At 39.5% G+C, this 16228-nt stretch overlaps 1 protein-coding gene across 4 annotated transcripts in view; it reads right to left on the reverse strand.

The window, feature by feature from the left end:
* The window catches only part of PAK5 (p21 (RAC1) activated kinase 5), a 320997-nt gene that overhangs the window by 86164 nt on the left and 218605 nt on the right, over window positions 1–16228 (reverse strand). For all 4 annotated transcript variants that reach the window (XM_082359049.1, XM_082359051.1, XM_082359050.1 and 1 more), the window contains one exon: window positions 15237–15450. In XM_082359049.1, the coding sequence (XP_082215175.1) occupies window positions 15237–15440 (204 nt within the window). In that variant the 5' untranslated portion in view covers window positions 15441–15450. The remainder of the gene's footprint in view (window positions 1–15236; window positions 15451–16228) is intronic.

A 16228-nucleotide genomic window follows, 5' to 3' on the forward strand; every position in this document is an offset into this window, starting at 1 on the left:
TTTGTGTGACTTTCTGTCTGAATTAAAAAAAAAAAATCCCACAAGGACTCAGAGGCAAAGAATATACAAATCAATTTTCACTGCAAAGTAAAGGAGCTGTTACAGTGAAGGATTACTGGACTGAATGTCAATATTATGACATAGTATGAGTGTGTTTCATGTTTGGTAATTGCAATCATTGTTGCTTTTGTTGTGGTCATCCATGTACAATGCTTGGTGTCAGTCTATTTATCTCTTGTAAAAATAAAATACAGTGTGTGTGTGTGAAAAAAAAAAAAATGATGAACTCCTGAGAACTCACATTTTATAAAACTACAGGGTTATCTATACAACTGAGACATATGCATGTAGTCTTTGATTTATTGATTGTGAGAGGAAACAAACTCAAAATATTTTTATCCTACAAACTTATGGTTACCAAAGAAGAAAGGTAGGGGTGAGGGATAAATTAGGAGTTTGGGGTTAACATATACACACTACTATATATAAAATAGATCATCAACAGGGACCTACTGTATAGCACAGGGAACTCTACTCAGTATTCTGTAATAACCTATATGGGAAAAGAATCTGAAAAAGAATGGATATATGTATCTGTATACCTGAATCACTTTGCTGTACACGTGAAACAAACACAACTTTGTAAATGAATTATAGTCCAATGTAAAATAAAAATTAAAGAATACATTTTTTTTTTCTCTTACAAAGGCAATTTTCATTATACTTTGTACTTGAGATATTTGGGTTTGTTTCCTTTTTAAATTTATTTACCACTAATATTTTAAATGTATTTGACTGTTCAGCCCTTTCACCAGCTCTATGAGGCAGTACTGCTATATCTGCTTTTAACAGATGAGGAAACTGAGGCACACAGAGGGCAAGTAACTGGCACAAGGTCAAACATCTAGAATGAGCAGGACCAAGATTTGGGGCTTATCTTGGATAGTCTGGCTCTAGAGGGCTCTTAAGCAAGACATTGTTACTGCCTCTTTGTAAATTTATGTTCTTATCTAAGGGGTATCCTTTCATTAGGCATGAATAGAAGACTACACTCTTTTAAAATCCAAAGATCACACCTTCCCTGCATTTTCTAGGAATTCATTCCACTCTCAAAGTTTTCATAACAAAGTGTTTATATAATCTATTGTTATATATTCTATTAAGTGTTAGATATTCTATTTTGTCTTTATATTGATAAATCTATCTCCCCCACTAGACTGTGTGCCTGTAGAGGGGGGAACCACACATTGTCCTCCTCCAGAGCTTCACTGCTGAGAACACAGTAGGTCCACAAAACACATTTGCTGAAGATGTGAAAGCCGGTGTTATACTGATAGCAGCTGCACCGGTGCTGTGCCTTTAAGTCCTCAGCCCACTTCGGAGGCCACCTGCAGCCATTTCCTGTCCCCGCTGAGGGCTACCCAAGTCTCTTTACCTGAAGGCGTCCTCTGGCGCTAGGGAATGCTTGGCCAAATATGGGGAGGCTGGATTTTGCCAGGAATTTACTCCCAGGAGCAGCTGACAACCAGGGAGGGACTGGAGAGTTGGTGGACAGATGGCCCAGTTTCCTCACTTCGTGCAGGGACAGTTCTGAGCTGTGTGCTGCAAAGTCACATCCTCAGCGGGACTGAGACCCGGTTGCACAGCAGCTACCTGCTCACTAACACACCTCCTCTTGGCTTCTCTTCCTTCCTGGTCTCAGTACTCTCTTCCCTCAAAGCCACAAGGCAATGGATTCTGCCAACAGCCTAGATGGACTCTGAAGTGATTCTTCCTCATTTGAGCCCCTGGATAGGAAGGCAGTTGGGAAGGCAGCTCACTGCACACCTTGATCTGTGCCCTGTGAGATCCTGAGCAGAGGATCCAGCTAATAAGCTATGCCCAACTCCTGACCAACAATGAGGATAGTAATATATATGTGCTTTTGGAAGCTATTAAGTTTATGATAACTTACTACAATAGAAAGTACAATACAGTAGTAGCAATAGAAAACTAATACAGATTTTGGTGCCTGGAAGTGGGGTGCTGCTGTAACAAATACCTACAAACCTGAGTATTTAGTTTGCTAGGGCTGTCATAACAAAGTACCACAGACTGGTACTGGTACATTTTTTAACCAACAGAAATTTATTTCCCACAGTTCTGGATGCTGGAAGTCTGAGGTCAAGGTATCTGCAGGGATGCTTCTCCTAAGGCTGCTTTCCTTGGCTTGCAGACAGCCTTTTCTCTGCGTTCCTGTGCATCCCTGGCACCTCTTCCCTCTTCTTATAAGGACACCAGTCGTACTGGATTAGGGCCCCATCCTTATGACCTCATTCAACCTTAATTACCTCCCTTCAAGACCCTATTACCACATAAAATCACATGTGGCTTTTGGTGGGGATTCAATACATAATAACACAGGGGTTCTGCAACCAGAAGTGGGAGGAGGCTAGAGGGATGTTGAGGAACACGGTAGAGAGAGTCTAACTTGCCATGAACAGCCTCTTACTAGAAACCTGGACTTTGAGGATGCAGATGGTGAGGGCACAGAAACAAATGAGGAACATGTTACTGGAAACTGGAGGAAGGGGGATCCTTGCTATGTACTGGCAGAAAGTTTAGAAAAATTGTCTTCTGGAGTTATGTGGAAAGCAGAAGCTGTAAGTGATAAATTTTGTGACATATCTACAGAGATTTCCAAGAAAAGTGTGGTCAGCGCTTCCTGGTTTCTTCTTTCTGTTTGCAGTAAAATGTAGGAGGAAAGAGATTCATTGAAGGAAGAACTTTTTTTAAAAAAAGGGAACCAGAATCTCATGACTTAAAAAATTCTGAGCCTCTCTACATGGCAAAGGTGAGAAAATGAAGAGATGCACTCAGGAAAGCTTGCTTGAGAATAAAGGCTAAGGGTGTGACCGTACAATCAACTCTCAGTTAAAAATTCAAGAAAGGGACTTCCCTGGTGGTCCAGTGGTTAAGACTTCATCTTCCAATGCAGGGGATGCAGGTTCGATCCCTGGTTGGGGAGCTAAGATCCCACGTGCCTCGTGGCCAAAAAACCAAAAACAGAAGCAATATTGTAACAAATTCAATAAAGACTTAAAAAATGGTCCACATCAAAAAAAACAAAAACAAAAAACTCTAGAAAGACCCAAGGTCAGGGTATGCAGTCACATAAAAGGCCTTTTGAAGAAATTAAGGGTGTGCCCCATAGGCCTTCTCAATCAAATCAGAAAACTTCTAGGAAGCTTAAAGGCACTGCGCCTCAGCCATCTCAGGTGAGGCCGAGGTTCAGGAGGGTTTATCTTAAAAATATCTGTGGATGTAGCCGTTGCCTCATGGAGGGGACCACAGTGATAATCACACAAGGTCTACGAAGTTCTTGAGAAATTGTTTCAATAGAAGCACTGCCAACTCGGACAGCAAGGAACCAAGATATTACGACAGGAGGCTTTCAGAGCCCCCCTCCCCCCATTCCACCAGCAATAGAAAGCAGGCTGATAAAACTACTTGGCTGCAAACACAGGCTACTTTTCATGGGAAAGAAGGGCAGAACCAGTACCCTGAGAGCAGGGCCTGAGCCACAGAGGATTATCCCCAAGCTTGAAACCTAACCAGTGAACTCCCAACATTTGCCAGGCTGGATTTCACAGCAGCTTTGGACTGGTGACTCCTTTTTACCTTCCGTTTCTCCTATTTTGAACCAGAATGTCTACAATGATTATCCTATGCCTGCCCCACCATTGTGTGTTAGGAGGGCTGGGGGTTCACAGCTCCACAGATGGAGGGCAATGGTGCCCCAGCAGTTCTGTCCACACCGGACCCCCACTGAACTTGAGGTGATGCTCTAACAAGATGAGATGGGAAACTTGGGCTGGCATAAATACATTTTGCATGTGGGAGGGACAGTGAGGACCAGAGTGGACAGGCCCTAGGGTGGCTCCTCAGTGATTCCAGTCTCCTGGTGCTCATGTCTTTGTGTGATCCCCTCTCCATGAGCCTGGGTAGGACCTGTGCCTTGCTTCTAACCAATAGAACATGGCAGAGATGGTAGGATGCCACATCCACACTTGTGGGTTATGTTATATGGCAAAGGTCATGGGATGTCACCTGCCCCATGGTTATGTTACATGATATGACAACAGTGATGGGACATCACTTCATGATTATGTTATGACATATATGTAAAACTCCAAGCAGGTAGCTCTTGCTCTCCTGCTGGCTGTGAAGAAGCAAAGTGCCATCAGTTCTCCAAAGCAAGGAGGCAAGTTCTGCCAACATCCTAAATGAGCTTGGAAGTGGATTCTTCCCCAGTCAAGCCTCCGGATGGCAATGAAGTCCAGCTGACCCCTGACCGCAGCCTTGCGAGAGCTTGAGCAGAGAACCCAGACTCCACACTCACAGAAACTGAGATAATAAATGTGTGTTCTAGTAAGCCATGACGTGTGTGGTAATTTATTATGCAACAATAGAAAACTAATACAAAGATTCTCAATAGGCAATGGATTGTGTGAGTACAGCAAACTCTTAGATTAGTGCCATCTTGGATACAGCTTTTGCATTGCAATTTTCACCTTACAGGTAATAGTAGTAGCATCCAATCAGTTGGATGGTGATGTGCAGCTTGGAAATGATCAAAACATTGATAAAGTTCTTTATTACTAGTTTAGAGTCGACGATTTAATGCTTATATTTAAAATTATATGACAAAACGATTAAAAACTATAGGATTTGACAGTGCCCCCCCAAGAAGCCTACAGCTGCCATCTTAGTGCCCCAATTTCTTTGAGATGCTAAATAAAAGATAAAATTAAATCTTTCAAGTTTCAAGCATGTGTGGGAGCCACAGGGAGCCATATTCTTTTGCCTTTGGATTTAGAAGGACTATTTTCAGTTAGGTCACCCCTGCCAGGAGAGAAGAGCTGGGGCAAATAAGGCATCCCTGAGAACATCATCTCTGTATATAGAAGTTCCCAGTTATCAAAGCACAACCATCCTCACTGGAGGAGTTCAGCTGTCAGAAGTAGTTCAGAGCAGGCCACTCAACGGGAAACCAACATGAGTCTGGCGCAATGCCTGTGATCTGAGGGTTCATGTTTGACCTCAGATATGATCGGCTCAGGGAGTAGGGAGGCCACCATGGACAGAAAGGGAGCAGCAGACATTTGAATGCTTACTCATTTGCATCTTGGTGCCTGTATTCTGTCGCTGTGTGGGATCTGTCCATCTCCTCTCTGGAGCTACAGTCAGAGACCACAGTCACTGCAGGAATGCTGGGCCAGGGATTTTAAGCTGAGAGGAGGCACTCGGAAACAGACAATTAGTCATAAATCAATTAGTCATAAATTACTTTCTAATGCAACCGATGATTGACAATTGCTTTAAAATGGTACATTCTATTTATGTTTACCTTTAGGGCTAGGCAGATACCAAACTCTTGAGAGGAGGTGGCTAAGAGCATTTGTTCATGGGCCCTTAGTGGTCCACTTTTCATTGGAAACCTAGGAGCTTCCACATTGTAGGATCATGGAACATGAAAGTCTAGCTGTTTTCTACCTGTCCCATGAGCTGCAGGTGTGAGATACAGTCATTTGTGAATATAGAAATGTCACATGGGTGCTGGGATGAGCCAGCTGAGAGCCCTGATGAGGTATGTGGTTAATATCCTGCTCTCTTCAAAATGGAAGAAGGGGTGAGTACCTGCAGGGGTCACTCTCCTGTGATGATTCCTTCTGCCCTGAAAACATCAGCCTTTCCTTTTTTGGAGTAACAACTAGGTTATATGAGCTTAAGGCTGCTCCAACTGAAAGGAAGTAGCTTAAGTGAAACAGTGCAGTAAAAGAAGAAAGATGGTACGTATAAGTTGTGGATGTCAATTTTTACTTTTTTTTTTTTTTTAATTTTGGAGGTGGCTGTGTGTGGGAGGGTGGAGTGGAGGTGGGGGGCATGGTAGGCATGGGGCACGCCAAATACTATCCCCATTTATACAATGGAAAATGGTTTTCAGAAGTTTCCAGATTTGGTTGGATCATAGAAATGAAGATAGATAATAAATCTGGTTTTGGGTTTGGCCTATCCACTCCTTTGGGACAAAGCTTACCTTGCCCAAATCTTCTGAATTTAGGCAAGTGAGAGAATTTGGGGTCAGTGTAATGTTTTTCTTCCACAGTCTCTGTGGCAGCGGGAAGGTTGAGAAGGCATATTGAAAATGCAAGAAGAGGTTTCAGAAAGTAATGGGCACCAAGAGAGTTGTGAGACGCCAAGTCTGTTGTCCTCACTGGTTTAATAGTGCAGAAATATTAAAACTTTGGCAAAGGTTAATCACCTGTCCTCTCAGTGAGAGCTTTGGTTCCAGTCAACTTAACAGTAGGTGTTTCCAAGTGGTGTTTTTGATGAGAGGTTTTAGAATAGAGGTAACCTGTCCCCAAAGTTTCATTTCATAATTACCTTTTCTTTTTTAAAAAAATTAACGATCTTTACAACACATGTTATTTCTTCTGTAAGAGGTCTGTGGTTTTCTTAAACGTCTTTTGACAGTCATAGAGTTGGAAGGACTCCCCAAATCTCAACTATTCATACCCATTTAACTAATATGCCCCTAAAACCTGCAGGATTGTATATCAAATCAATATCACTGGCACACTTAAAAATTGGATCTGACCTTTAAATGAATCGATTTATTTTGTAATAGAACAGTTTCTTGATCTGAGACCTGTGCCCTTCACGGATGAGGGTTTAACCAACAGCAACCCCCTGACCATGGCTTACAAAGCCCCACACCATCCATTCCCTCTTTCCCTTGTGTCTGAACACGTCACCCACCCGCTCTCCCCGCCCACTCTACTACAGCCACACAGGCTAACTCCCCACGCTTGTTCCCACCCCAGGGTCTTTGAATTAGTTCTTCCTTCCTTCCACCTGTGAATTTCTATCCTTCCTGGGCCCTCTCCTTCTTGGCTCCCTCGTCCCCTTCATGGAAGGACAATCCTCAAGGACTACAAATGGCTTCACCCTTAGTTACTTTATAGTATGATGCTATTTTCTTTTCTTCATCACATTTATTGCTACTGTAGCCGTGTTGTTTGCTTATTTAAACGATCACTATCTGTCTTCCCATGAGAATTCCAGCTCCCCAGGACAGGGACCTGGCATTTCCTGTTCACATGGACAACCCCTTCACCTAGCACAATGCCTGGCATGGAGTGAGCCTCCAATAAATATTAGTTGAATGAATGAGTGAAATTAGTGTAAAATTTTCTGCATCCTGGGAGTTTTAAAGATACAGATCTCAGAAGTGGTTCTGAGTTAACAAGTTTTGGCAACCCTGGGTACATAGGAGGACATAAACTCTGAGAAAATAACAGTAACAATACCACCACTACCATCATTCCCAACAATGACAACAAAAACAACATTCAGTTGTATTTACTGAGTACCTAAAAGCTTGTCTGAGGTGGTATCTTTTATCTTTTAGGTTTGGTAAGACTTTTGTAACCCTAGGAAGGTTTAAAAATAAGTATTGCTGTATAATCTGAGAAATTACAAAATATATCTTATAATAATGAGGAAAGGAAGCAAAACCACAATATCAGTATTTTTGTAAGAGGTTAAGTGTTGGTATAACAACATATTTTACAGCCATTATGATGATTATGAAATTTTATGTGTCTTTACTGTTTTTGTTTGCATGCATTTACTTTTTTGCATTTATGGTTCAAACAGCCAAGAAAACTTGATATATTCCACTTATGATGTTCTTGAAATATTTAGGAGATTTTGACTAATTAATATTTAAATGTATAATTTGATCAATGGAATTAATTTAATAGTAGGTACTGGTATTTTTCTGAAATATTACTTAATAGATCCATAATTTTATCACGTTATTAAACTAAGTACAAATAGTAGAATGTATTCTCCACACACCTCCTTAGACAGTTAGGATCTGGCCATTCAAGTTTGCAAGAGAAATACCAGCACCCTCATTTTAGAGACAAAGAAACTTCTGTTCAAAGTAGCAGGTAAATGACTCATCTAAAGTTACGCGGTTTGTAATTGGCATCTTGGACTTAGATGCCAGTGTGCTGACTCCTTGGGTTTCCTCTTCCCATTTCTAAATGCTTAAATGGGTGAACATCAGGGCATTGAATTTCATGCTGTAAGAAAGACGTTTCCACACTCAACATTATATTTTAGTGGAAACAGATCTAAAAGAAAGGGTAGATCAAACTACATGGACTTAAGAGGGTACGAACATCACGGGGGATCCATGAGCTTTAAGAGGGGACCCAGTGGACAATATCGGGATGAAAATAAAAGGACAGAAGCCACTCATCCCAGCTGAAGGTCAGTGTGAGGCTCCCATGTTACAAGTCACGAAACAGGGACGGGAGCCAGAAAAGTCATGATGAGGCAGCTCTCGGAATTGCTGGAAGTTTCATTCAGTTAAGAGCCTGACAACCATCTGATACACAGTTTGAACTCCTTGATGACAACTCTCAGAAGGTGGAGGTGGCCCTAAAAGAAATAGTCCCTCTAGACTGTATGCTGACCAATGAGGAGAAGCAAATCAGTGATGCGGAAATGAGAAGGAACATTGTGAGGAACTGTTACCTTGGCTCAAAGGGAGATCATGCCAGAAAATGTCAGAGAGCTGTCCTGTATTTTAGGAAGGCAATTTTCAAAAAACATTCTAGGAGAGTGTGAATCCCATGGAGACAGGGCTAAGAAGGATGATGTGGCTCTGGAAACCTAAATCCTGAATGCAAAGTTGTGAATCACAAAAAGAGAGAAAAGATAGAGAATTACAGAGTAATTAAGATGGGTTCATTCCTCAATAGGACACTTCAACATAAACTATGACATGGGAGAAAACAAAACAATGGTACAAGTCTTCAAGAATGGGGAAGCTGGACCTGAGGATTTACCTCTCCTGATTTTACTTGTTTGTGTGAGTAGAGTGGTTTTTAATGCAATGGTCAGGAGCAGATGAGGATGAGGGAAGCTCAGCTTCGGAAGATTATGAACTATCAGAGACCACGGAGAGGACACAGACCCAGGCAGAGCCAGTGTGCTTTGCTAGACTCTGTGACCCTTCAAACTTGAAAAGATAAAAAAGAAGATTGTTAGAAAGGATTTGAAGGCTACATTAGAAAAGGGGATGGTAAGGATGGGGGCATTTTACTTTATTATTTTTAAAATAATTTAATTAATTTATTTTTTAATAAACAAAAAAGTTTATTTTTTACATATTTCAAGATCAAATCTGAACTTCAAAAATTATCAATAAAAACATCTTAAAACTTCAGCTATTATTTTTAATCCAAAGAGTTTTTCTGTAGGTTGAAGTTATTTTTAAATCAGCTCCCAAACTTTGGGTACAGATGCAGAATGTCTATTTCTAAGAAGAGTTCTTTTTTTTTTTTTAAACATATTTATTGGAGTATAGTTGCTTTACAATGTTGTGTTAGTTTCAAGTGTGCAGCAAAGTGATTCAGTTATACATACAGATATATATTCTTTTTCAGATTCTTTTCCCTTTATAGGTTATTACAAAATATTGAGCCTGTGCTATACAGTAGGTCCTTGTTGCTTATTTTATAAACAGTAGTGTGTATATGTTAATCCCAAACTCCTAATTTATCCCTGCCCCCCCTTTCCCCTTGGGTAACCACAAGTTTCTTTTCTAAGTCTGTGGGTCTATTTCTGTTTTGTAAATAAGTTCACTTCTATCATTTTTTTAGATTCCATATATAAGTGATATCATATGATATTTGCCTTTCTCTGTCTGACTTACTTCACTTAGTATGGTAATCTCTAGGTCCATCTATGTTGCTGAAAATGGCATTATTTCATTCTTTTTTATGGCTGAGTAGTATTCCATTACATCTATGTACCATATCTTCTTTACCCATTAATCTGTCGATGGACATTTAGGTTGCTTCCATGTCTTGGCTATTGTAAATAGTGCTGCAATGAACACTGGGGTGCATGTATCTTTTTGAATTATGGTTTTCTCTGGATATATGCCCAGGAGTAGGATTATTATGCTAGCTCTATTTTTATTTTTTTAAGGAATCTCCATATTGGCTGTACTAATTTACATTCCCACCAACAGTGTAGGACAGTTCCTTTTTCTAGGACGGAGGCATTTTAAATGACTTCAAAACCAGAGAAGTCATGTTCTTGGAGAAATTATATTCTATGACACTAAAAGGGATGAAATATTGCATTCAATATTCTGTGAGATGGCTGTTTACCCCAGAAGATTACTAGCCAACTGGAGAAAACTACTCTCTATTTTCAATTAAAACAACAACAACAAAAAGAATAAGAAGAAAAGAAAACACAAAAAAACCCTGGGTAGTATGTGAGGAGCGAGTTGTAGAAGCCACAGATAATCAAATTTGATGTCAGCCCTAAGACAATGGTTCTACAACTTTTTGGTCTCAAGAACCTCTTATAATTATTGAGGACCACAAAAGACTTTGGTTTATGTTTTATCTATCAATATTTACTGCATTTGAAACAAACTGAGAAACACAAGAATACAAAGCACAAGATCCATTAGGTATCAGACCAATGACATTAACACACGCCATGTAGATTTTAGGAAACTCTACTGTACACTTGGGAGAGAATGAGAATGAAAATGGCAAATGATGCTTTAGTATTATAAGGAAAATAGTTTTTATCTTCCACTCCCTGAGACAGTCTGAGGGACCCTCAGGGGTTCTGGACCAAAGTTTGAGAACTGCTGCAAAAAAATGTTTCACCATGTGCCCAAGGGGACAAGAACAAAGATATTCATGACAACATTATTTATAAATAGCAAATATTTGGCAATATCCCTTCATTGAGAAATGGAGAAGCTGTAAACAGCTACAATTTTTAAATAAATTAATATTGATTTGTAGAAAATGAGTTTATCTTAAAACAACGTTAAGTAAAAAGCAAGTTAGAGCATATTATATACAGTATGGCATCATTTAATAAAATTGAAATATGCCAAATAATACTATAATTTCTATAGTTTTACTTGAAAATGAAAAACAAATCTGAAGCAATATTAAGATATGCTATTTGTTCACTTTAAAGAGAAGCTATAAAGGCTTTTTTAAATGGCCTTTTTTTTTAATTTATTTTTTAAAATTTATTTATTTATTTATTTATTTTTGGCGGGGGCTACTCTTCGTTGCGGTGCATGGGCTTCTCATTGCAGTGGCTTCTCTTGTTGAGGAGCAGGGCTCTAGGTGTGCGGGCTTCAGTAGTTGTGGCACGCGGGCTCAGTAGTTGTGGCTCGCAGGCTCTAGAGCGCAGGGTCAGCAATTATGGCACACGGGCTTAGTTGCTCTACAGCATGTGTGATCTTCCCAGACCAGGGCTCGAACCCTTGTCCCCTGCATTGTCAGGCAGATTCCTAACCACTGTGCCACCAGGGAAGTCCCCATTTATTCTTTTTATTTTTATTTTTTATTGGAGTATAGTTGATTTACAATGTTGTGATATAAAGGCTTTTTAACATTATCCTCTTTATATTTTTTTAGCATTTTAAAATGATTTCTAGGCTGTTACAAAGGGTGATCACTAAGCTCAAGCTTCAGTCCACCTAAAACAGTGGTTCTTAAAGTTGTCCTCCACCCATCAGTAGCACCAGCACCATCTGAGAGCGTGTTAGACGTGCAAACCATGGGGCACACCCAGAACTACTGAAGCAGAATCTCTAGGGTGGGGCCCAGGAATCTTGGTTTTAATAAGCTCCTCAGGAGATTCTGCTGAAAGCCCAAGTTTGAGAACCACTGGGCAAGAACAAACATGACCATTCAACCTGTCCTTCATGTAAATGTATCTAATTCAGCAGGAATTTTGGTAACATTGCTTATGACGTTCTTGTGGACAAAATGATGTTACATATAGAAAGGAGTTTCTCAAAGATATTTGCCACATGTTTTATGTTTTAAAAAGCACTCCCCACCCCGCCCTCACCTTGCCTACACACCTTTGGCTTGGGTACCTGAAGTTTAACTTTTCACACAAATCGGAGCTAACCTGTGGCTCCTGGTTTCTGAGATTTTGGAAATGTTGGCCAGTGTAAACGTGTATTGATATATTATGTGAATAAATTCCTTTGTAATTAGCTAAATCAGGGTTTTCAAAGCATGGTCCCCAGACCAGCAGCATCAACATCACCTGGAAACTTATTAGAAGTGCAAATTCTTAGGCTCCATCCCAGCCCTGTTCAATCAGAGACTCTGGAAATGGGCCCAGCAATCTGTGTTTATCAAGCCTTCCAGGTGATTCTGTTGGACTATAGTTTGAGAGACACTGACTTAAATGAATCTACATAGAAGAGTATGTCCTGGCGATTGAGACATGTACTTTAAAGAAGGTTTGAACAGGAATGGCTCTTTAACCAATCAGAGAAGAGACTATTGGTTGCAATGGTGAATTTCCATTCAGAACCAGCTGGCCTGAAGCTTACTGACCAATCCTGAAGGACTAGCATTTTGCCACCACCTAAGGCACTGTACACCTCTTCCAGTACTGCTTTTATGTCATGATCTGTTTTCTCATTTTCCTTTGTCTGCTTCAAAGGACAAATTGACCAAATTAGAATTGTCAATTCTACTTAACTTTAAAAAAACTTTGCCAAAATGGCTTTAAATCTGCACAACTCTACCTATTCATTCCTTTCTATCAATTCATTCATGGCTTCGTATTTCAAAGACTGTTCCAAATTCTGCAATATATACTGCATGGTTTATAATTTGTCCTTCTCAAGTCACTTGCAAGATTTCTACAGAGAAGTCATTTCCAAAGAGTGAGATCATCCAAACCTCATGGCATACTTTGGCCCCTGCAACCTTTTATTTTCCTTATTCCAAGAGGCTGGTACAGTCAGTAGGATCCTCTTGGACCCCGATTCAATATGTGCTGACAGCACCAACTGCATTAATGGGATTTGGAGAAAGAAAGGCTCCATCTAAAGGAGTTTGGTGAGAGTATGAAATATGGATTTCTTGGGGGTCCTTCAGTTAGAAAGTATTTAATTAGCTCTGCTCTTTCTGGGGAAAATTCAACCTAGCTGACTCCTGTTTTGTCACTCCTTGTCTGTTTTTATTTTTTTCTCGCAGGTAAAACTGTGCCTGAAATTTGCAGAAATCCAGGACTGGATGCATACTCAAGATGTATTTTCCAGTCATCTTTCTGTTAGCATTTAAGTGTCTAAAACAAACATTCACATTTCATACAGACTGGATACTCACACATTTGGCATCAGGGCTAGGAAACCCATGATGTGAGTAAGAGAATCACTGGGCTCAGGAGCTCAGCAGTTAGTAAATCTTGCTCCAATCAGTGAGGCTCATAAATTAAGTCTGAGAGGATAATGAGCCAGCCCATCCAGGAGATGGAAGAAATGAGCTAGAAGGTTCTCTTAAGTCCTATGTCCACTGAGCGTGGTGGATTATCACTGAGATGGGAGATTCCTACTTCACTGCCAGCGAGGACCTGCTAGGACCTGGACAAGTGAAAAACCATGGTGAAATAAATGATACTCTGTCCTGACCCTGTAATAACCACACTCCCTGATAAGAAAGCACATCGTGGGCCTTTAACTGCTTTCTTCCAGAATGTTCTTCATCAAATGATTATACTCAAGGGTAAAAAAATAGTCCTTATTTCATTTGGGCAGTTCTCCTTTGCCATGTTGATCAATAGCAGATAACTTTTCTGGGCACACTGTGTCTTCTGTTTTCTGGGTTTTATAAAAACTTGGAATATGTGAAAAATAATGAAACTAAAAAGTAAATTCTTTCCAATCTCAACTTCTTTTTAGATAAGGTCCAGCCTATTATTTAGTCATTAGTGAGGCACTAGTCTTTATTTCGGAAGAAAATCATGTTCAGTAGTAAGATACTGCCTAATATTAACCAGTTGAGTTGGTTAATTGATCAGTTTCTATTAAATATCAATCAATACCTGCTTAGAATAAGAGGTTCCTTTTTGTCCCTAAAGTTTTATCTTCTCAAATATCTATCTCCTTAGTATTTTACATTTTAGCTGGCTTGAAAACTTTCAAAATCTTATCAGAACATGAAATTCACAAGATGCAGGATTAGAACACTCTGTATCAATCTTTGGGCAGAAGAGACCCACATGTTCAATACTAGAATAGAATGACCAAGACCATGCATAAATGATGGAATCACAATTCCAACTTACTCAGCTCAGGTGGTCTCTTATAAGAATTTCTTGTAATTTACCAGATAGGTTCCTTCTTTACTCCTTTAAAAATGCATCCACTATTGTTTTACGTATCATTTAAACTCAGTGTATTCAGTATGCATGTTAATACAGAATAAGGTGTTTATGTAGCTCAGATGCCTACTAATATAAATCTAATCTATTGGATAACATGATGATAAGCTTCAATGATGTTTAACTCCCATAGGGAGCTTTTGGGAAATGACCCAGGGAATTCTTATCATTCTGAGGTGCAGAAGGAAACTGCAAAGGCTGGACTTTCTTTGTAGTCTCTTGACATATCTGAAATGTATTGGGTCTGAGTTCCACTTTAATGCAATTATTTTGATGAACATTCCTTTTAAAAATCTACTAGCCATTTTTTAAAGGTAAATTATAGGCTATTCTAGGACTCAAATGCTTCATCTTCTATTTGAAATAGCTCTTAGACTATGAAGACTATATACATATAATTTATATATATATACTTATAAATATATACTTGATTTTATATATAAAATATATACGCACATGCATGTATGTGTGTACACATACATAAATCATTTATTATTGTTAAAAACTGTTATTACTATTTATATAAAAGTTTAGACATTCTGAGGGCAAATGCAAAACAACACAAAGCTGCCTAACATAATGTCTACTCAGAGGTTATTGCCAATATTTACCAGAGTGGGTGGATAATATTCTTTAGTAAAAAGAACAAACACCATTAAAAGTAGAAATAAAAATTTCCTATTTTGTGACTGTATTGTATGAGTCTGATTAAAAAAAACTCACATCTGAAAGCTGAGGTTCCTTTTTATGTGTTGCAATTTACATGAAAATTAAGTGGTGACCATTATACCCATTGAAGATGATTGTGGATAATCTGTGGATATTTAAAAACAAATATATGATTTACACATTTGATAGCTCGCCCGCAAAGATGGCGCACTGCATCAAATGAGAGAGCATGCTTCTTAAGCCAACTAAAGACAGAATCCTCGCCATACCTTCATGGGAGCCAGCTGGATGGGAGTGATGCACGAAGGGTCTACCATGGGCTTTGGCCTGTTGGCCGTGTCTGCTAACAGGCTGTGCCACTGCTGGGGAAGGCCGGTAAATTTCTGTTCTTGTGGATCAAACCCAGTATGAACCCTGTGTTCAAAGTTGGATGGGCCAGATATTTCAATCTTTTTCTTTTTCTTTCCAAACATGGTGGAAAACCTGAGAAATGCAAACAGAAACAGGGAGCTGTTTATATGTCATCAGCAGAAGACCATAGGATAATTAGTAATTCATTCAGAGTTCTATCTTTTCAATTCTTCCTCTATATATCAGCAGCAAAAGATAGAATTTGTATTTTTAGGGTGTGTAGATTAGATAACTTCATTCAAAAGTTTTTGTTCTCTCCTTGCACTTGCCATATGTAGTTTCCTGACCCATAGAGTTTGGATTTGGCCATGTGACTCTCTTTGACTAATGGACTGTGCGTAGAAGAGAACGTCCTTCAATTCAGGGTGGAGGTTTCTGAAGGTATTGTACGTTTCCACTTCCCTCTTATGCTCCTGCTACTTGGCATGAAGATCTCTCTAGTGGGCAATACACCCTCAGCCAAGATTCTGGAAGGAGAGATGCATGAAGCAGACACAAATCTGACCTCCAGTTTGGAGCCAAGCTCAACTGATCCACAGCTGAGTTACAAGTATGATATAAATGTTTGTCATGAAGCCACTAAGATTTTGTACTTGTTTGTTACATGATATTACCAAAGCAAAAGCTGACTAGCAAACAGGGAGAAGCATCTCAAAGTGTGGTGTGCACTTAAAATCTAAAACATTTGTGTGGAAAAATATGCGTAAACATGAAAAATGGAGTTAATAATTCTATTTGCCACAGGATTAAACAAGTAAACATTTGTAAAACACTTTGAAACATACCTGGCACAAAGTCAGTGCTGCAAGTATTAAAAATACCTCTGGATGAATATACCAGGAACTTGACT

The sequence above is a fragment of the Balaenoptera borealis genome, assembly GCF_965194805.1.
Source record: "Balaenoptera borealis genome assembly, chromosome: 16".
Lineage (NCBI taxonomy): Eukaryota > Metazoa > Chordata > Mammalia > Artiodactyla > Balaenopteridae > Balaenoptera > Balaenoptera borealis.